General features: G+C 40.6%; 1 protein-coding gene across 1 annotated transcript in view; it reads right to left on the bottom strand.

Annotated features, from left to right (window-relative positions):
• Positions 1-5,101: 5,101 nt before the first annotated feature.
• Positions 5,102-21,821, bottom strand: part of TGFB2 (transforming growth factor beta 2) — a 66,467-nt gene continuing 49,747 nt past the window's right edge. The window contains exons 3-7 of the mRNA XM_069800112.1: positions 14,036-14,168; positions 13,812-13,922; positions 11,302-11,476; positions 10,576-10,729; positions 5,102-8,675 (exon numbers count right to left, since the gene is read on the bottom strand). Of these exons, the coding sequence (XP_069656213.1) occupies positions 8,517-8,675; positions 10,576-10,729; positions 11,302-11,476; positions 13,812-13,922; positions 14,036-14,168 (732 nt within the window). The 3' untranslated portion in view covers positions 5,102-8,516. The remainder of the gene's footprint in view (positions 8,676-10,575; positions 10,730-11,301; positions 11,477-13,811; positions 13,923-14,035; positions 14,169-21,821) is intronic.

Consider the following 21,821-nt stretch of genomic DNA (forward strand, 5'->3'; position numbering starts at 1 on the left):
TTCCCCTACCTATAGTCATATAATATACCCATGCAATAAATACAGCACAAGAATTGACTCCAGTATTAAAGAATGTTATTTTCAGTACTGTTGGATGAGAAAAAAATGACAGCAACACCTTGTAAAATAAGTGATAAGATCAATTTCCTTCTCCAGAAAATTGTCATATTCTTAATTTTTCTAGATTTCAAATGTAAACTCAAATGTGTAATATAGATGCTTTCATGTAGGCTACTGTGGCAATCAGTGTTCAAACCCTTTACAAACACACGTGCTTTGTGTGAAGCCATGAGTAAAATGGCAAACTGAGCCTGACTGTTCTTAGACAAATGACTTCAAAGCCTGGTTTGTCCCCTGTTGAAACAGTTGTGCTGGAGTAAAGCTAAAGTAAGAGAGCTGGGAATAAGACCAGTCAGTTCAAAAAGTAATTTCCTGCATCCAGCAACACAAGTTACAAAAACAACTGGCTATGGCTGGAGTAACCCAGAAGTGAAACAGTCTCTGAAATTTCCTTTTTTCCTCCCGCGGGCCATACAGTACGACTGCTAAGAATATAACTAGAGAAGCTGTCCAGAAAATGCAAAGATACTTAGCAAATAGAGGGAGAGGCTTACAAATACAGAAAAAACTGTATAAACATTGCAGTCCAATGCAAATTTTAAAGAGGTTTTTAAATTTATATGCACCACTTTAATCTATGCATACACAGAAATGGATCAAGCATGAATTGCCTCTTTCCTTTCTTGCTATGTGCATTCTTGCTTGCAGGTGTGTAGATGGGGTTTTCAGATCTGCAACCTGTGACATATTTTTGCATATACATATTCATCAGCTTCTGAGGATAGATTTCCCCTGGAGTGGGCGAGAGTCACTGATTCCTCCTACACTGCTTACAAGGGGGGAGGAAGTCTGATCAGTGAGATAGTTGGGTGAATGAGTCCATAAGGGTCTTGTAGAGACCAAGACACAATAGTTTTGCATTATTTACATGGACAGCCCAGTGCTGAGAGTGTGTTTGAGGTCCTGCTTTGTGCCCAGCCTGCAGAGAACCTGGTGTGTTACAGCACTCCTTCAAGGGACCTGGCACCAGAGAAACCCAGGGGTTTAATGCTTGAGATCTCTTCCTTGGTCCTTGGCATACTTGCTGAGATTTCAACTACCCGATAGACACCAGCTGTTACCACAAGGCAGTGGAGGAACTTTTAATACTAAAATAAGATCTAGAGGCCAGGAGATCAGTTAGGGGTGCTTAGCTACAGGGAAAGTTAATTAAGGTCTTGTTAACAGCTCATTTAAATTACGTCTCCTGACTGCCAATGATCTCAAAATGTATCGGTGACTTTCAATTATTCCTAGGTAAATTCCTACCTCCCTAAAGACGCCCCTATTCCAAGACAAAGGATGAGAAATGGGAACAGCCCTTTGTGCTATGGAAGCACAGCCAAATCCAGAGCAAAAAGTACAACAAAAACCAGTCCAGTTTTCCTGTGGCTTTATGTAAGGCCTATACTTTATGCTGACATAAACCTTCTGTTGTGTTCATCTTTCCTGCTCCGCTTTTTGTAACCCAACTTTGCATACTTCAATTGGCTGTATTTGACACTCGAGATCTGCAGTGATTCACCTCCTGTGTTATCCATCATAGCTGGATATCAATGTGAAAAAAATAGTCATACTCTCATTTACAGTCTTTTGCCTTTTTTGTAATTGAGTGTTTCATAGAAGAAGCAGAGGAAACGACATATTTCAGAGTATCTCCAAATCCAGCTTTCCCTCCCAAATGTTCACAAATTGATCCAGACCACCTCTTTGAGAACAGGTTACACACTGCAGAGGAATGCATAACTTGCCCATGAACTGCTGCATATTTTGTCCTTTGTATTTACATTTTTCCAAAGGAAAAAAAAAAGCAGGTTTTTCCGGATAAAGATATTTTCTGCTTTTGATGGATGAAATTAGTCTGCATGTCCTTGGAGACTGCCAACAAGTTTACACTAGGAACTGGAATGAAGCCATTAATTTGTTTCACATGGGTTCCATCAGATGGCAAAAAACCCCATCACATAGTCCCATAATGCTGGTCTTTTAATCACTGAAGAATGAGGTGACCCAGGGTGTGTTGTCCCACTGCCGATTCTCTGGGAAGCACCTTGATGTGTAGGGACACTTTGACTGTCTCTGACTGCCATTACTATGAATGGCAATTAGATTTATACATCTTTGTGCTTGGGAAAAAAAATATAAGACTGTTCTGTGAGACTTGCATCTGGCACACTCAGAGCTATTCAAGTGCAAGAACTTCTGGCATCTTAAGCTAAAAGCCTTACACACCCCAGCAGTGAATTTGGTGATTAAAGTTATTAAAGTTTGGTTACAAACTAGTTGCAGGGATTGGACCTTAGTGAATTTTGTAAAAGTGGTTCAGGTTTGAACACGACATCAGAGCCCCAAACACTTGATTTTTTAACTTTGGTAAAATGTGTACTCGCTTTTTAATGTTTTGGTTTGATCCATCTCTAATTAGCTGGATCAAATAGTATGTAAGAACTCCTTTCTGAGCCTCACGGTGTATTTCACTGAACAAAAAGAGACTTGGGTCCAATTTGCCATTCTTATCTTCCTTGTTGCCTTTCTTGTGGCAAATGTTTTTGGTATGAGTTGCATGAATCTTTTAATTGGGACCTGCCTACAGTATGTGCAAACAGTGCTGAGACCCAGAGATCAGTGACCACTGACCCTTCCTCCATTCCTGCCATCATCTTGGTTTGGCTCTAAAACACCCCATTCAAAGGAAATATTTGTTTCTAGGACCACCATATGTTTTAAGAAAGGTTTATACCCCAGGGGTTCTGTATTAGATTGCAGCAGGTTACTTCATTAAATGAGCATATCAAATTTGATTGGAAGTTCTCATCAGCTTTCTGTTCCATTTAATTTTATTTTTATACAGATGAAGAAATTACTGTTACACCCATACCCACTGACAAGCCAACTACATTACTTCACATCTACTTTATAACCACATATAATTACATAACCTCTTGGTTTATTTTCTTCCAGAACTCATGGCTCCTCATAGAATCTGTTCTGTCTGATCTAAGAGGCAGATTTTGGCCTAAAAAATGGTTTTCAAGACATTTACACGGTTTGGTTTTTTTCCTATATTGAATATTCCACATTTATTAACTACAATTTGATTCAAGCAGAGAAGCAAGGGCTTCACTGATACAGTCTGAAGAGGCTGTGTTAGCAAAAGGAAAAGACAAGCCCAGCATCAAAATATTCTGCATAAATCTCATTATCGTGGGAGAGCTTCCATCTTTTCAGTCCCATGCTATAAAATCTCTCTTAGCACACTGTGTTCCCTCCACTTTGTTCCTCTTTCGTTACAGGCACCACAACCACTTTCCCATCTAAAATTTTCAGTCAACATTCCTCCCCAAACCCTCCTGTTCTTCACTGACTTCAGAAATAAAGCAGACAGTACTGCACAGTATTCTCACATCACTGTGTGAGGGCTACCTTGGATAAGAATGGGGCTGGCAGATTACATTCATGTCAGAGCACATAGCTGGGTAACTAAAAATAGATAGAATGAAAATTGGTATCTGGCAATTTTTGCAGGACCACAGTTTTATGCTAGTATAAATTCACTGAAATCAATTAAGGCAGAACACTACAAGGCTGAAGCATAACTGTGGTGAAATGGCCCCTAAGATTGTTTTTAACGCTCATCCCAAGTTGCATTCTTAAACACATATTCACAGACCACAGGGTCCATTTGTTATAATTTATCACAACACTAAAAAAATCTGGCATAAACATATTCTTTCATTCATGCCAGAAAACGCTATGCACCCCTTAGATCCCAGAGAAGGCACCAGGAAGAGCAGATGTTCACCCCTTCTCATCATCCGTCCCCGGTTTGGAAGCATTTTCATATATGATTTTATCAACTTTAAAAGTAATGATTCAGTCCTGGAGCCCTTCCTCCCATCAGTTTTATTTATTGAAGTGACTAGAGCTGCAGAGTCTGATAAAGAAAAGCTGCAATACCAGGCTCCTTGATTCTTATTTGCTTAGATAATGCAATCGCATATTGCAGAGTGCATGGAGAGAGACAACAAACTAGGGAATCCTATTTTCTGTCAAAAAAAAAAACCCACTTCCACGTGGCTACGTGGCTGCTGCTGACAAACTGAAATAGCCGAGGCAGTTGATCACCAGCATTTCTCGAGCCCTTTTAGCCAGTGACAGAAATAGTGGTTGGGTTGGACCATGACTTTGTAGACTCACGGGGGTGGGCAGGGGTCTGCGGGGGTTCCAGCCCAACCTCCTGCTCAGAGCAGTGGAGCCTTGCCTGGCCGGTTTTGAGCAGCTCCAAGGATGGAGATGTCATGCCCTCCCTGGGCAACCTGTTCCACAGGTTGGCCACCTCCACTGTAAAAATATTTTCCTTTCACAAAGCTAGAATTTGCCATGTTCCAACTTGCGTCTGTTGCCTCTCCTCCAACACCCCGCCTCATCCCATTGTAGACTATTTTGTACAACACACAAACCCAACAGTTTCACTGAGCTCTGCTGAAGGACGCAATGGTGTGGGACCATTTAATGTATGGGTGTCGTGAAACAGATCACCTTCTCACCTCCCACAGCACTACAGAAATAAGGAAGAAACTACTTTGATATCCTCTACCAGAGAGGAAAGCCCCTAAAACTGGTGCCTGCAGTGACAGGACTGCCAAGGCATGGTTCTGGCAAGGGACCGGGCACAGTGGGGCTGTGGGGTAGCACCGCTCCTGCCCAGGGCAGTACCTGTCCTGCACACACATGGGACCACGCTGCTGCTCAGAGCAGTCAACCAGAAGCCACTTCTTGTCTACAGAGCAAGACGTATACTGCAGCGGCTGAGGGGAAAGCAATCCTGAGGGCAGACATTGATTCACGCTCACCCTGGATGGTTGTTCTTCACCTCAGCCTGTGCTGGACTGCATCAAGGTCCCGCACGCTAAAATCACACGCCTCATCAGGCTTTGCAAGGATTAAGCTGAGCCAGAGCTGAGCTACGCCAGAACACTGCCGTACGAAAGCAACACCAGCATATAGTTGAAATAATTTATTTACCACTAGAGCACCACAAAAACAGACATACAATGTGTTAAAATACAGAGTAATCGATCACCAGAGTACAACACAGCTGTCCTTTAAGTTCCTTTTTTTTTTTCTCCTTTAAACCATGCCAACCATACAATTGTATTGATGCTAAACACATAAAAAATGCTGTCCTACCCCACCCAGCTAAGTGCTAAGATTCCCCCTCAGCCCCAGTCAGCCCCTTGGGTCCAATCTTTCAAGGTGCTGAACATTTCCCACCACTTCTCAGGGACTTTGCTCAGACAGTGGCAATTACCTCGTGGTGATAAGGCCTCTGGCACAAAGTCCTTGAGCTGTTGCAGACCCACCTAAACATCATTTGAGGGGGATTTACATCAGACCTGAGCGGTGCTTAGGACTCACATTACCCCACTCTGTAGAGGGGAATTTCACCCATGAGTTCTGCACATTGTAGGATCAGGCCTAACATCCTTGGTAATTAAAGGGAAATACATGCCTAATAAACATACAAAAAAAATTGTAGGAGCTTTATAACAGAGTATTTCAAATACTATCAGTGCATTTTGAGGAAAAAAAAAAGTAAAAAAAACCAACTATTCACTCTTGGGGTAATGACTTACAGAAATAAGGTTCTATACTTAAATTTAGAGAAAAATTCCAAACCCAAACCGAAATTTTCAGCTGCGTCCAGCGCATAGTGAGTATAGTTGGACAACTATTGCCATCTCCTATTCCACTTTTTCAAAGCTTCAAAACCAGTTTTGAGCTGCATTCCCATAGCAGAGAATTGCAGAAACGTATTTAAGTTCTGTAAAATGTGTTCATCCTCGTCTCCTTTCCTGTCCAACAAAAATACAGTTCTCATACTGAACCTGATAAAACTAATTTTGCTGCCATATACAGCAAAATCCAGAGTATTTACTACCCTGAGGAGTTTCACTGAGTTCAGTGCATCTTCTCACTGGAGTAAGTCTGGCTCAAGCAAGTGTTAGCAGGACAGATTTTTCACTTGTTCATCTCAACTCACTAAATAAATCAGAAGTCTAACATACCTCCTCCTCTGCGCTGAGTCAACGGGTGGGATTAGATCATCTGTGGGGCTACATTTCCATCTAGGTAATAAGCACAGGCTCTACTGAAGTCCCGAGGAGCTGCGTGTGCAAGCTGCTGCTGCGGTACTTCAGTTTTGTATCAGTGTTCTGCTGAAGCCAAAGAAATTGCACTTCTTAAAACTGGAGCTGACAACATCAAGCTCAGGAGCGTCCTCCCGACACCACTCAGGTCAATGACAGAAAATGTCCTTCTTGTCCAAGCAGTATGTTTCTAACGTAGTTTTCCAGCTTTGCTGTGCAAAACCATTCATCATGTGAAAAGAACTGAATGCGCTTTCTTTGTGATTTTTTTTGCTAATTTAGGTTGGGGCTTTTTTTAAATGAAGTACGTGACGTGGAATTTCTTTTTTACTCCCTCTATAATATTTAAACATGTCTAACAACAACAAAATCCTAGGAACCCCACATTGCTTTTTCCTTTTCTTTTTTTTGAAAAGAAGCTTTAACGTGAACAAAATTGAAAAAAATTTGGCAAACTCACAAAGATCACGGGTCTGATCCTGCATATCCTTACACACACACCGATAGCCGAAAGGGGCCTGCTGCGCCACTGCAGAAGTTAAAGGCAAACCTCTGTTACCTGCAGTAGGAGCAGGATCGGTCCCAGGGACTAACTGCAGGGGCAAGACCCTGCGGCTTGCCGGGCCGGCGCACGGCCTCTGACGGCAAACCGATGCCGCTCACGCCGCATTTGGGGCATTGCCGCAGCAGGTGCTTCCTACCAGCCTTCTGCACAGTGGTGAATGTCATTCTCTGCAAGGGTTTGCCTCGCCTCAGCCAGGCTGCGATATCTCTTCTTGCAACACCTTGCTCCCTGCCCATCTGTTTGAATGTCTGTAGCCGAAAGGAAATAAAAAGGTCTAGGAATCCGAACCGCATCGCGATTCAAGCGTTACAAACGGGGACAACTGAGGAGGAAGGGGGGGGTTGGGGGGAGAGATCGCTTTAATCCATCCTTTTTATAAAACAGAAAAACAAATGGAGTCAGGTAGCTTATGTCATAATGATGAACAATATACAAAGCACATGTATAGCAATTATTATAAAACATGTATTTGTAGTGCAAGTCAAAATATAGGGACTCTACTCATACTGGCCAGCTAGAGGGAAACACATGATTCTGAGTGATCAAAAAGAGCCCCAAATTCAAATTCAAACTCATGAGAGCTGACAGTATTACAGAGTACAAAAATATGGTGAAAATTTACACATTACACATAAAGTACTTAATTTTTTAATAGTTTACAAATAGAGATCTACAGATATGTTTCCAATTAAGCTGGCTTTTACTACCCACCTATTGTAATACTCTAGGTATGGTTACATATACCAAAAGAACAAAAAAATCCCATAGCATAGCTATACAGCAACATATTAAGGTCTGAAGATTAGACCAGTACATGTTAAATATTTCACTGGTTTACTAAACTGACATTTTAAATCATTTACAGTAAAAAAAAAAAAAAAAAAAAAATCTTATAGACTTGTCTTTGAGACTGAAACAGAGTGTCCTTTATTAGTAAATTATTCAGTACTTAAAACAAGGGTTTGAGACCTTACAAGAAGCCTCTCTAGGCAGCTGGCATGAAAAATAAGGTATTTTAAAGGCAGAGTTTCTCAATAATGTAATAACTGATTTCTATTTTAATCAAACTAAACTAACCATTACTTTTCTGATTCTTTTGAGCTTGTATTCCTTTAGGCTTTATATGTATTTCTGGCAGCTTATTTGGTCTCCACTTTGTCCACATTGGCTCGTTTTCTTTTTTTCCAATGGCGATATGGAAATGTTCATTTGATAGTTTTTACACACAAATAAATAATGCACTGTTAACTCTACAACTAAGAGGAATGGGTAGGATGCCTATTGCGTAACAATACAGAGAGATCAAGTAAGGCACGGGACAGATACAGCAACTCCACTTCATGGGATTTTCCTGTTTTTTTCCTTTCACATAGTAACACTAACAAATTTCTTCCAGTGTTTATTTTTTAAAAGGTTTTTTTTTTTCCTTTAACTTTGCTTCTTGTCTATCTCACACTATGTGTAGGTGAAATGTAGGATAAAGGCCTTCAATGTTTTGCTTCAGATGCCAGTTTAAAAAAAAAAACAAAGCAAACTTTCAAACAGTTCAGACTAGTACCGCTTTTTTTCTTCTTTTTTTTTTTCTTTTAACACTGATGAACCTGGATTTTCATTTTTCTTTCTTTCCTTCTCGCTCTCTCTTTCTTATTTTCCTTGGGTTTTTTTTTTAATACACACACATCATGCTGTTTCAGGGGTATCCTTTAGCTGCACTTGCAAGACTTTACGATCATGTTGGACAGCTGTTCGATTTTGGGTGTTTTGCCAATGTAGTAGAGGATAGTGAGGGGTTCCAAATCCTGGGACACGCAGCACGGAGAGGCAGAAGCTTCTGGATTTATGGTGTTATACAAGCTGAGTACCTAGAAGGAGAAAGGAAAAACGAGAGATTAAGACAGCTACCTCTGCCTTCCTGCCACTGCAGTGCAAATTCCTTTCTGCATTGCTTCCTCCCACAGCACCTGAGAGCAAGCCCACTGAAAGCAGTATGAAGATTCCCGGATTTTAGTATTTTTCATGCCTCTCCAGTTCAACCTGGTGTCACAACCTGCCTGAGTTTCCTAAGGTTTTATCCGTACAGTCTTAAACCTCAAAATAGGTACGTGCCTGGAGCCTGCCTTGAAAGCATAGCCCTTTGAATCAACATGCACACTGTATTGGTATGCAAAGAAGAAACAAAAGGTTTTTATCTGTGTCTTCAGATTGCCATTTGCTGTTACAGGATTTTGGCTTTACAAATGTACCAAAGGAAGAGAGCCCTTCAGAGCATAAGCACTCCTCTGCTTTTCTTCTCTGGCTACATCTCACTAAGTCCATTAATGTCACCCTGCAAGCACCAGGACTCAAGCTGCAGCTACTCCTGTTGAGAAACAGCTACGGTGAAGTTGGCAGTGCTGGTGCTTTATGTCACGTTGGATTCATATGCATGGTTCTCTGCAAGGGAAGTATGTAGGGTTACCCGCTGATGATGCATAGGTATTTCTGAGGATGCCATTAATGTGTTAGCCAAACACCAAGTGACCTTTTCCTAGAACTTCAACACAACATTTGCAGCTTAGAGAGACAGAAGATCTGTTCAGGACAGCAACACTAACTACTTTATTGAGCAATTTCTGACTCCTTGGGCAACTATCCAAACCACATATTTGTGACCATGACAGTTATTCTTCCTTTTTCCTTTAAAAACAAGTGCTGCTCCAAAACGTGTACACTACTACTCCACACCAGCACGGAAACATACTTACCTTATTTATACTTCTGCCTGCTGACATTGCTAACAGTACCATGACACAGCTGCTGACAGCTACTAAAGATACCTCTACCTGGGTCTGTGAGTTCAGGAAGAACACACTGTCATGGCTTTACAGACCAAAGGGAAAGGAAGCTGCCCCTTGGACACTAAGAGTTCTGCCTGCTGGCTAACACTGATCTGGTATTTTAAGGGAGACTTGAAAAAGGGGAGACATCATTCTTAGTATGGACCTGAGGGTGAAAATCTTACTTTATGACAACTGCGATGCAAACATCCACCTCTTACATTTACTGTCTAGACATCCTTATTGACAGTTGAGAGGAACAAGCACTTTACAGCAGAATACTACTCATCCTAAGGCAGTTGGCTAAAATAGCACATCTAATCCCTAAAATAAAAAGTCCCATCTCAGACAACTATCAGTCCTTTGGCATCCCAGACACAATGTTGCTCCTTCACATATAAATTTTCAAACTACAACAATGAATACATCTTTTGAAGTAAAACAAGCACATCTATCAGTACATTTTCATGAAATTCAGGATGGTAGCATATCAGTTAACAACAAAAAATGAAAAATGGCAGGTCATAAAAGTAGGTGATAATCAGGTGGTACAACTCAGCCCTTTTGTTACTCTGATAGTGCCTCAGTGTCTTTGCCGACCGAACTAATTGTGCCATCTTCCACTTGTGCTCTGTAATGAAAGGTCCCTTCCCAGGCAGCCTCCCAAAGCTACACCAAGCTCATACTCATAAAAAACATTCAATCTATCTGTATGTCATATTGATGAACACATTAAAAGAAAAATCTCTGGGCCAACACATTCTTACTGCTTTAACACCAGCTTGAGGCCACGTGCGAGTCCCTCTATAGGGCTACATTTCATCATCGTTAGTTATTGAGATAATAAATACAAGCTTTGGGCATTCATGCTGATGTCAGTCCCAGAAACACATTTTACCCCACAGTTATAAAATAGAAGCTGAAAATTAGCAAAATCATTTCTTACCCTGCTGTGCTGAGTATCTGAGCTCCATAAATATGGGCAGGCTCCTGCACAGAAATTAGCATGATATCCTTTAGGTTCATGAATCCATTTCCAGCCAAGATCCCTCTTGAAGTCAATATAAAGAGGACGCAGACAGCAATTATCCTGCACGTTCCTGGGAAATAAAATACAGACAAACACATCGGTCATAACAAAGACAACACACGGAATAAAAATAATCTAGTTGCTTGCTCCCTGAATGATGTTTTACAGGAAGGCAAGTCCAAGTCCCAAAAATTCACAACCAAATCACATCAATAGTAGCTTATACTGTAGCTGAAATCAGGTGCTTAGACATGGCAGGACTTGCTTATACAGACAAAGCTAACGGTTTCCCTGGAGGACTAGTAAGTATTTTTCTCCAGGTGCTACTGAGTGGCCTCTCTGTGTAGGTGAGCACAGTGGAGGTGATAATTTGGCTGCAATTATGGGGTGATGGGTCTGGGAGTCATCCCAGATAGAACTCAGCTTCTGCTTTCTAAGGCCACAACCTTCCTCATCTGCCACTGTCTCTGTGAGACTGGAGACTATTGGGCAGATACCTGCTGCACACAGACTCCGTGGGTCTGCAAATGAGGGTCCGTGCTCTGTATAAATGTCAACCTAAAGAAGCATGATAAGCAACTGCATTACACCTCACAGGCTGGTACTACTATATAAGTATACTGAATATGGATGCATAGTTACCTAAAACAATAGGCAGCATCTAGAGCACGCTTCTTCCGCCGACTGGGCTGTTGCGACTCAAGTCTGTAGGAGGGTAATAACATTAGCAGAAGATGTGGGGTCTTCCCACTGTATTTTTTCCTATTGGACTTTAAAGCTTTCACATCACCACTGGAATATGTGTAGTCATCAATACCTTCAAAAAATACATTTTGGTGATAAACATTGTGTTGCTTTTTCTTCACAAATTAAATAAACCATCTCTTTAAAAAAATTGGTGTCAGCTGAGCATGTTTACTGGGGAAGTGAGGGCAAATTTCAACCCAAGATCCCTAAGATATTCACAGTTCTCATGTTATCTATTATATCAGCCCTCCCACATTCACAGCCATTTAATGGCATTTCAGTACATTTACCAGAACTGTTGAAATGAGTAAGAGAGATTACTTCAGTCACTGCATCTGCATTGCTTAGTTTCAAATGCCCCAAGCAGTGGTGCTTTTGTCACTACACTCAGGGCTGTATTCCCATCTTTTAACAGCTATGTACCTTTAAAAACCTTATAACACCAGTAAAGCTGCTCTGGATACTTCACCTGGATTTCCCACTGTTTCCACCTACCCCATTTGTTTTCTCTATCACATTTACCTCTTTCTAATGCTTGTAAATTCTCTGTCTCCCATTGCCAGTTTACTTAAGTCTTTTAATTTTTCCCAGAAAGTCAGTTGTTCTAGCCACTTCTTTTGCATGGGCATGGCAAGGACATTGATTAAAATACTTCTTGAAGCAGCAATCAATGACCTCACGTTTTGTATTTTCTCTTGAAAAACTAACTGCCTTACTAGCTTCTTATTGTGGCAATAGCACAGGCAAAAGACTCAAGGTATTAGCCTTTCCTAGGAGTCCAAACAGCTCATGTTATGCCTGTTGCTAAGATGCTTTTGAAAATTAACCAGATAATACTTGAACCAGATAATACTATCTAAAGAGAAAAAGATACACTTTTCTTTTCATAATGTTTGCAATTACAGCAACCAAATATCATACTAACAATTTTTTAAATACACACAATGGCTTTAATCATATGTACAGTACATGTATTTACTTAGAGAAAAAATTCCAATGCAGTGAAACAATGGTTAGAAAAACTTAATACTTGACAAGGAATATAGCCAAATCCTTGGAAAACAAATGAACCAAATCATGATGTACTTTAATAAATGAGAACTGTATAAACAGAATTTGGGTTGGTTCTAATATAGCCATAGTTTTGTATGTACTTGTGGATGATAACTATGGCACAGTCAATTAAATAATATTTCGCTTTTTGAAACTGAAAATTTAATGGCTTAAAAACACAAGGGAGCTTATATGACCTTGATACATTTACTCTGTATCATCTTGTCTGCTGTCCATAAGAAGTACATATATCCATAACCCTAACCACACACTGTTGTTTATTTTTTAATGCCCTCTCAATCCAATCTTTAAGTTTTTACCAAGCTGTCAGCATAAAAAATACTTTGTGTAACTAATATACAAATATGTTACAATCAAATCTACATGTCAATGTAGATATATAATCAATGTTAACTACTGTAGTTCTGTTGACTTCACCTGAGAATCAGACTTCCACTGCTGGAAGTAGCAGCAGATAGACAGGCAAACCATTGCTGTTTCTTCAACCCACAACACACTGGCAGTAAAACACTGTAGGACAAGTCTGTCACCTATTGTTCAGCTCTTCCCAAAGCGACTGATGCCATTGCTCAGAGTAATTTAAAATATTACTGATATGACCAGAAAAAAGAAAACCACCAGAGTAGCTGGACATATTTAGTGTGCCTGAAAAGCTGGAAGTACGTGTGCAGGTACTTACAAAGACCCTCTATACACACTGAGGACAAAGGAAAATGCTTCTGTAAGCAAAGCAGCCAACTGTTGCCTTACCTATACTTTAGAAATTTGCCACAACAAGTATTGTTTAACACTTATAAAACACACTATGCTCACACACATATCTACTGCAAGCAGCTTACATCCTAACAATCCTCAGCTGCAAACACCATCCTAATTCTACTTCCCAGCAGTAGCCTTCTCTGCTAAGCCTGAACCCTTACAGTGCTAGGATGGACAGCAGTCAAAGGGTTTATTTTGAAAATATTCAGCAAGTTTTCTCATGACTATGCAACAGTGCATGGCCTACTGTGCAACAGCCTTCCCTACATCCAAAATTGTATGTACATCCGGTGTGCATGCTGCAAACTGTAACACAGACACTTACGGGCACTGAAGCTGCACACGTGGAATGAGATGGCTTATTCATGCCATCTGGTTTTAGAGCAGTTCAGCTGATACAGTTTTACCCTTGTGCCTTCAATACCATTTCCTACCAGCTGAGAATCAAGATTCTCAAATGAGCAAGTTTTGAATCAGCTGAATACCATTTAGAGAGGCAGTAATGGCTCTTTGTTTCCCTCGTCAATTAATAAGTAACACAACATTTTAAAAAGTTTTTTTTCTTTCATTACCTGCAAATCTTGCTTCAAGCTCCTCACTTTTATTTGGGATGATATAATTATTGGAAGGCACGAAGGTGCAGCATGGACAATGTAAGCTTATCTTAAATCCAAGGTTCCTGTCTGTAAAACATAAAAGTAAGCAGAGTTTTACACATGGAATGACCCTGAAATACTGCTGAGTTAATGGAGGAGCAGTTGGGGCAGGTTTGAAGGCAAAGAGCACTTGTTGTCACCTCTGTGATGGAGCCACTCATGTACAGCCTCAGTGACATCAAAAGACAACCATTCTCCTTCAGCTCTTGTTTTAACTACTTTGCTGTCAATGTAGCGCTGTCCTGGTGATGATAATTCTTTAGATTTTAGAACCTGCAAGAAACAACAAATGTGATTGCCTACAGGTTAACATTTACTGTTTTTTATTAAAATGGACCACCAACATTATAAAATAGCAGAAGAAACTATTATGGCTTAAACCTCTATGCAGCAGATGTACATTCAGGCACGTTTTCAGAAAGAATTTTCTTAGGGTGTGTGGGGAGAGGAAGGTGATATAAAAACACCCTAATGAAATCAGCTTATGCTCCCAAGCAAAACATACCATCGCATATTCTTTCCTAAGATAAATCACACAGGAAGACTGCCTTGAAAATTTGTCCTGCAACACAAATGGTCAAGAGATCATAGTAACTGGAACACCAAAAGAGGCTATTTTACCTTCTTCCGTAATACTTACACTGGTTAGAGCATAATATCAGATGCTAAGGTAAAGCCTGTACAATGTAGTCTATATACTGAAGATATTATATTGCTCACCCATAACTAATCTGTACGGTATTGCATTATTCATGCTTCCGGCCTTCCCTCTGACTTCAGGTACTAGTCATACATTAAACAGAAAAAAAGTTATCGTCCATACGGGTAGCCTGGGGGCATGCAGAGCTAACCTGCTGTGAATCATGGCCACACATGGATTTGTGCAACAAGCGATACTGCTTCCATCCAGACTTTGATGCCAGATGTATCTGCATTTGTGTCAAAAGTTTCAGCAAAGCTTGCTGCTGAGCATGCAATAAAAAAATACCTGTACAAAAGAAACCCAGCCCCTCCCTTTCAAGACACAGCACTACATGCCTAGAATTTCAAGTGCCCACAGTCTTCCTGCTACCTAAGCAACTCAGAGAGTGCCTTCCCACATACAAGCATAGCCTGCTATTATTTACCCTAACTCTAGGACGAAAACAACCGGACTTTTGGCTGCTAACAGGTTTCTGGTTTCCTGGTTATTACTATGTTGACAGTTTTGCGATGCAGGAAGCTGGAATGCCATGCAACATTGTCAACTCCAATCAAGATACCACACGATAACATCACTTTGTAACTTTTGGCATGCCAGCTGTGCGACTTCATATATTGTTTTGGGTTCTTTCTTTCTTTAACCATCCAAGTCCATCTCCAGACGAATAACTGACAATGTCTCATTGTTTCCTCCTATTTTCTCAGCCCAGACCAACCTGACATCTACCAAACACTGCTGGAATAAAAAAATGGTGAAACTGCATAACACATGTAAAGACAAATATTTCAAGAGAGGTGTGAAATTATGTCATCATAATAATATTAGGCTTTTCATAATTAAATAGAAAAGCAGGCTTGAAAAGGCCAGATTCTGTCCAACATATAGAGTCTCCCTATTTATTTCAAGGGAGTGCCAGACCTCTCAAGGCCTACAGTGCATTTCCCACAATAACATTTGCCTTATGAGAAGAACAGTGGCATGACAAGCTCTTTGCCTTCTTTCTGATCGACACATTTAGCAAAAAGACATGAGAAGATGTTGGTCCAAGTCCAGAAAATTACTAAGTGCCCCTAGTAGGTGATGCTGAGTTCTCCAGTAGAAGCTGAGGGCACTCAAACATTGAACATTGGGACTCCTTCTTATGAGGCAACGTTCAAACAAAGTGTTTGAACAACTGTTTACAGAGAGTCTGGCAGCAGCAAGGGGACTACCACTGCTCAGAAGTGCCAGAGGGATGACAGAACCAGTAATCAATGCTGGGAAAGTCCCAGAGAAGTACAAATATAACTTTGCCTTCCCTTTGGTGTTTATCAGGTCAGCTCAAGTGTTTCTGAGGATGTAATGCAGCTGCCATTCTGCAAAGATGTGTTGGGGCGGGGGTGTGTGTGAGGCAAATGGGACATAAGAACTTGGCTCATTTCTCTTCCTTTCTGCACAGTCATATCTTTCCAAAGACTCCAGAAACTGCATACCTCAGTTTTGGCAGTGATGTAAGGATCTAAAAGTAAGTAATGTGCCAAAAGCAATCTCCTGATATTAACTATAATTGGTCTTAGATACGTTCTGAAGATTCAGCTGTGCCTTGGTAGCCAAAATAAAATGTCTTTATCCCAATCCCATTGCTACCAAAAGACACAGTCGAGGGCTGGGAGTGTGTACCTGGCATGAAAGGCATTTGTAAAAGTACAAGAAATCATCACTGCACGTATCCAGTGGTACAAAGAACATCTGTCCTCATTGATGAACTGAATGACAAGTGTTTGCAGGTTTCAAAACTGTAGGACACTGTGAGACAAGATGAACACTATGGATTGAAAGAGCAAGATATTATCCATGCTATGGTATCTATGATATCTGAAAGTAAGGCTTCTCTCTATGTTGTTTATGCTGCATGTTCAGGAAGAAAATTATGAAGAATAAGCTAAAAAGTCACAAACTAAGTATGTCATAACTTCCACTATTGACATCATAGGTTAAACAGGCACTAGTGGTTTTTAAGCAAAAGGCTGTTAAGTGTGATGAGTGCCATACTTAGTGAAACTAGTACATCTGCTTCAATCTCCTTCTCCTGGGCTGACTAAGTATCTTTAAAGCGTTAGGGTGATATATGATCTTAACAGCCTGATTGCCTGTAAGCAAGAATTACCTTCTGGCCTCACCATTTCCATTTTTTCCTTCTTTTTCTGTTAGATCGTTGAAGTGTGGAAAGCTAACAGATATTAAAATCCTAGGTTGGATCCTCAGAGTCTATTTCCTCCCACAAAATAACTTGATGAAGGACTCTTCACTTCTTTTCCTACACTGCATTCTATATTTCCATCCACACTGAAGCAATTGCACTCTACATTGTGGTAAACAGAGTGGCCTCTTTGTAGGAACCTATCAGAAATTTTTACAGCTACAGTATGTTCTTCAAATGAGTCTTCCAGAAATTATTGCACGAGATAAGCATTTTACATTTTCTCTGCCAATTTCCCCCTTTGGTTTGCTTCTTTGTACTTTGCACTACATTTCTGGTCTTACCCTCCCCATCAGCAACACACCTTTTTCTTCCAATACACCCTTAAGCCTATATTCCCATTGAAAAACTTCTCTTTCAGTATTACCAATACTTTCTTCCCACTAGATCAACTAGTTTAGTTGCAAAAAAGAAGAAAAGCTTCTTCCGTGCCTTGCAGCTTTTGTGCTTGAAAGCCTGTCTACTTCTTCCAACTATATGGATTGGTCTTAGAAAAGATATTACCTTTACCTATAAACATTGCCTTGCCTTGCCTATAAACACTGCCTTACCTTTATGCTCAGCCCATCGCAACCACATCAAACACTATTATCAGAAATGTTGCTGCACAACTTGTATCTGCAGGAGCTAAATAAAGGCGCAAAAAGTACGCCTTTGTGCAAAAGAGTTTTCAGTGCACTAAAAATATTAACAGAAGACATGGGAAAAAAAACCCAAACCAGCACTGGAGAGAAGGAATACTGAGTTAAACTTCCCCTTTATCCTTCCTCATTTCCTTCTGGCAGCTTGTCTAAACACTCCCTCTTAAAGAGGCAGAAAGAGTTTGGTATATCTGCGGGTCATGACATGGATGGCTAGGGCTTTTGGGTTGGGGGGAGTACTGTGCATCACCACCTGTGTGTAGAGATGACAGATTCAATCACTTGCATGAGTAAGAGGCAGAGTTTCCACACACACAACCTCACCTCCCTCATGAGTGACACATGTAAACACCTGCATGCACAAGTGGCCGATGATGCACAACAACTGCATGTGTGCAGGTGTGAGCACGCACACCTTCACACACGTGTGAGTGAAAGCGCAAAATCAACAAACTCAAAATTCAGGTTGTGCAAAATCTCTGCAGCTCCTGAACATGGGGATGTTCTTCCAGGTGTATCTGTTTATTTGGTCTTGCTTTCAAAAGAGTGATAATGCAACACTGCCTTTTCTAACAAAAGATTATGCAAGGAACATATCTATATGATCACATTATGTGGGGATGAGCTGAATAGGTAGAAGTGTTACCAAAAGGTTATCCAGCAGACTTCTAGCTCAGTATGCAGAGTAATTTTCATTCAGTAGCAATGTTCTAAATTCTAAGAACAATTTGGTTTTGCCTACCCTCTTTTTGTTTGGGATTCCTCTCTTTCACAGGAAATCAAATAGTTAGCCAAAACACTTGTTAATCTTTTCTTGACAAAGTATCTTGTACACTTAAGCCCTGCCTTTCAGCTATCTTTTTCTATGGGCACTGCTAAGCTTCCCCTTATCAATTTTCTTTCTATTTTGACCTTTCTTAAAAACACCTGGGGAAAAAATTATCTTACAAGTACTCATGAAGGATCTCTAGATATCACATACATGCAGCTCCTGCCAGCAGATCAAGGCAAAACAAACATGTGAATATATGAATAATGCAGTTAATCGCAGGAAAGGGCTCATGTAGCAGCCAGATGCAAATAAAGCATTGCTTTTGCTTGTACAGCTACACGTATTTAGGAAGCCCAGTCGGGGATCTGGGTGACGACAGCACTCACATGCCACCCTCATCAGGCCTGCCAGATTTCTGGTATTTCATAAATCCTGTTGAAATCTACTCTTCATTGGTTCTGCGATGGCATTCTGCTCAGTCTTCAGGGGGAGACCCTTTGCTCTGCTGGCAGGGATTTGTCTGTGCTCCTTCTCCTCCATTAGAGGAGGCTGGATGATGATGCCATCTTGGAAGTGTACCCCAAATCGCCATGACCATGGCACTCAGCAGTGAAAACCTTTAGTTTTATCACGAACTGGTTTCAGAAGAATGACAAGCGAGTTTCCAGAAAATACTGATCTCTAAATTACTTCTGCCACCTGCTATGCTTATTTTTCAGATCAACTGGAGAGCATTAACTGATATATTTTTTTAAAATTTAAGTATCAAGTAGCTGAAATCTTCAATAAAATACTGGAGGATGAAACTATTTATTTATATGCACACATGTTTATACTCTCAAGTAACTATCACACAGTTCTGAGCATAAAAGTAAGGACAAGGATTGTCTTAGTCTGTGTTTTGTAAACTGTAAAGTACACTGAGAACAGTATTATAATTCACAATAACAAACAAAGCAGAATGTTTGCAAAATTAGCAGAAACATGGCTTCTTTAAAAAATGGGGCATATCAGAGGCTGATAGAAGCAGAGCAGCAGCACTTGGTGTCAGTTTAATTATACTGGTTCAAAAACAAAACCAAAAAACCTCCAAACCCCAAGACTCTGTTAATAGAAGAGTAATTATTTTGCTCAAATTTTCCTTTGCCTACTCCCCTTGTCATATACATAGGCAGCTAAAGCAGAGGATAACTGAATGAACACATTAGTGTATGTATTCTAGACAGTAACCACCAAAAGCAGACACCAGAACAGCCTGTCTTCATGACTCATTACACATATAAAAAGAAAAAATTTGATAGAAAGACACACTGGTTCTTTCAAATAACTAGAACTCCAGAACAGCAACTTGTTTAGTTCATTTCAGATTTGATAGTCTGGCCCATAACTACTTCTAGTCTTCTATAGTTACCACAATCAGATGCAGAAGAATAGGAAAATTACAGTTAAGTATGATTTACACTGGAATAGTTTTGGCTAATAAATTCATCACCTCCCCAGCAAGCAAACAAACAAACAAAAAACTGAATGTGGTTCAGCAGTGATGATACACAGGCTGATGCATCAATGACATACATCTGCTGCAGCCAAGAAAATCCTAGGCACACATCAAAGGCCAAGCTTTAGCAACAACAAGGGCATTTTATAGCTGGGTTTGAGAATTACGGTCACCAACTGTTAGGAAAGATTTTTGGCGACATACAGTTTCTTAAAACAAGTTGGTGAACTTTCAAAACTTAATAATAAGATCATATGACCACTTAAAAAATATCTGTCCTGTCTGCTGCATTGCCCTGGAACTCGGGATCATCACTGCTGTCAGCCAGCGTGGGTTCTGCAATCACTGAATAGCAGTAAATATGGCATTATCTTGTAAAAACCTGCTATTAATCTGTTTTTCCTCTCCATTCATTCTGGACTGTCTGATCTCCTCCCTCCAGATGCTTTTGGCTCCCTGATAATTTCCTTCCTTCCCTCTCTTCTCTGTCATTTCAGACTCCTGCGATGTTCTTGTGTATTACAACATCTTGGCAGGCTCACTAATCTTTCTCTTACTTATCAGTCATTATCCATGGTTTCCATTGGAACTTCAAGGGCCTTTTAAAATAATGGAAATAACCTGACATGTACTTGTAAGCTCAAAGTAAATAAGCCCAAACAATGAGATCCAGTGGTAAATGATGTGCTAATGCTGGTTGACATCAGAGATAAGTTCAGCTATGTACAACATCATGGCTGAAAACTGCCATTTAGGATAACCTCTTCTGAACTAGAAGAAACCTGCAGGGGACTCCAGCCTAACCCTCTGCAGTGGAATAACCAGATTCCCAAGGTCTGCATATGCAGCCACTTGTGGTTTCCAAATTCTTACGTACTATTCACCCTGCTGAAAGATTCACTCGCTGTCTGGTTCCAGATTTCAAAAGTCTCCTCAGACAGCTCTCAGGGACTTCATCTAGCCCTTTCTGAAGCTTCAAGTTAAATGACCATGCTAATTCTCAGTCCTTTCTCACTCCCTGGTTGAGTTTGAGGTCTTTGATCCTATCTTGGACACAAGGACAAGCAAACCCTTAATTCTGTTGCAAACCTCTCCAATCTCTTACTCATTGTATGTGGAAACATGTGCTGTAAAGTGCAAAGCTTCCATACAGTACCTTTTGCCGATAGCTGGGAATCTACTGGCTATCAAAATCTTAGCTTCTTATCACCACTAGTGCAAGAGACTGTATTTTTTTCAAAAATTCTCAGTGTGAATTTTCAAGCTCTTCTTGTAACCACTTCTGCAGTAGAGCAATTCAGACTCTGCCTTCAGTGCTATGGATTTAAAAGGGCTTTACAGCCCCCCTGCTTATCAATGGAAGTCCTTCCATTACTTGCAAAGGTCTCTGAATCAGGCTCAAACAGAGGGTAGAATCTTTAGAGACTAGTATATGAGATGCAGAGCCCCTGCCAAAACACAAAGGTATGCAGTACTTGCCAAAGTTTTTTAAAAAAATCATAGCGCTCTGATCCATCTGCTCAGAACTTGCCAGACACGTTCTTCATGCAAACTTGCAAATAAAAAGAACATATTGCACACATAACCCAACCCCTTTTATATCTGGATGGGCTACAGCTGCAGTAGGATTCTCTTAGCGTTGGCTGCTACTCGCTTGAAGGTAACTAAGGGTGAAGTGCGAGGGGGATAAAGAGATGAGTGGCTAAAGCAGGTCAAAAAGGGAGAGGAAGTCGACTATGTCATGGAATCGCCATGACTGACTCATTGAATCGCCCTGTGGTGAGGGGATGAGCTCCGGGAAGAGAATGGATCCTGAGAAAGGATTTCCTCTCCATTTGTTCCCCAAGCAGGGCCTTCCTCCTGCCACTGAAGATACATGTGCAGTATAAGTTGGGGATACAGCCCTGAGGCCGTTCAGTCTGATTTATGCTTAAGCAGGCAGGAAGACTCTGCGTTGTATAAGCAATAAACAAGAACGGAGGGTCTGGGGTCCTTCTCCTGGAAGATTCCGAAATATTGAGTGCAATTTCCTGTCATTTAGGAGATTTTAAGATAGCTCCAAAGAAAGATTTT

The sequence above is a fragment of the Haliaeetus albicilla genome, chromosome 13 (genome assembly GCF_947461875.1).
Source record: "Haliaeetus albicilla chromosome 13, bHalAlb1.1, whole genome shotgun sequence".
In the NCBI taxonomy this organism is placed as follows: domain Eukaryota; kingdom Metazoa; phylum Chordata; class Aves; order Accipitriformes; family Accipitridae; genus Haliaeetus; species Haliaeetus albicilla.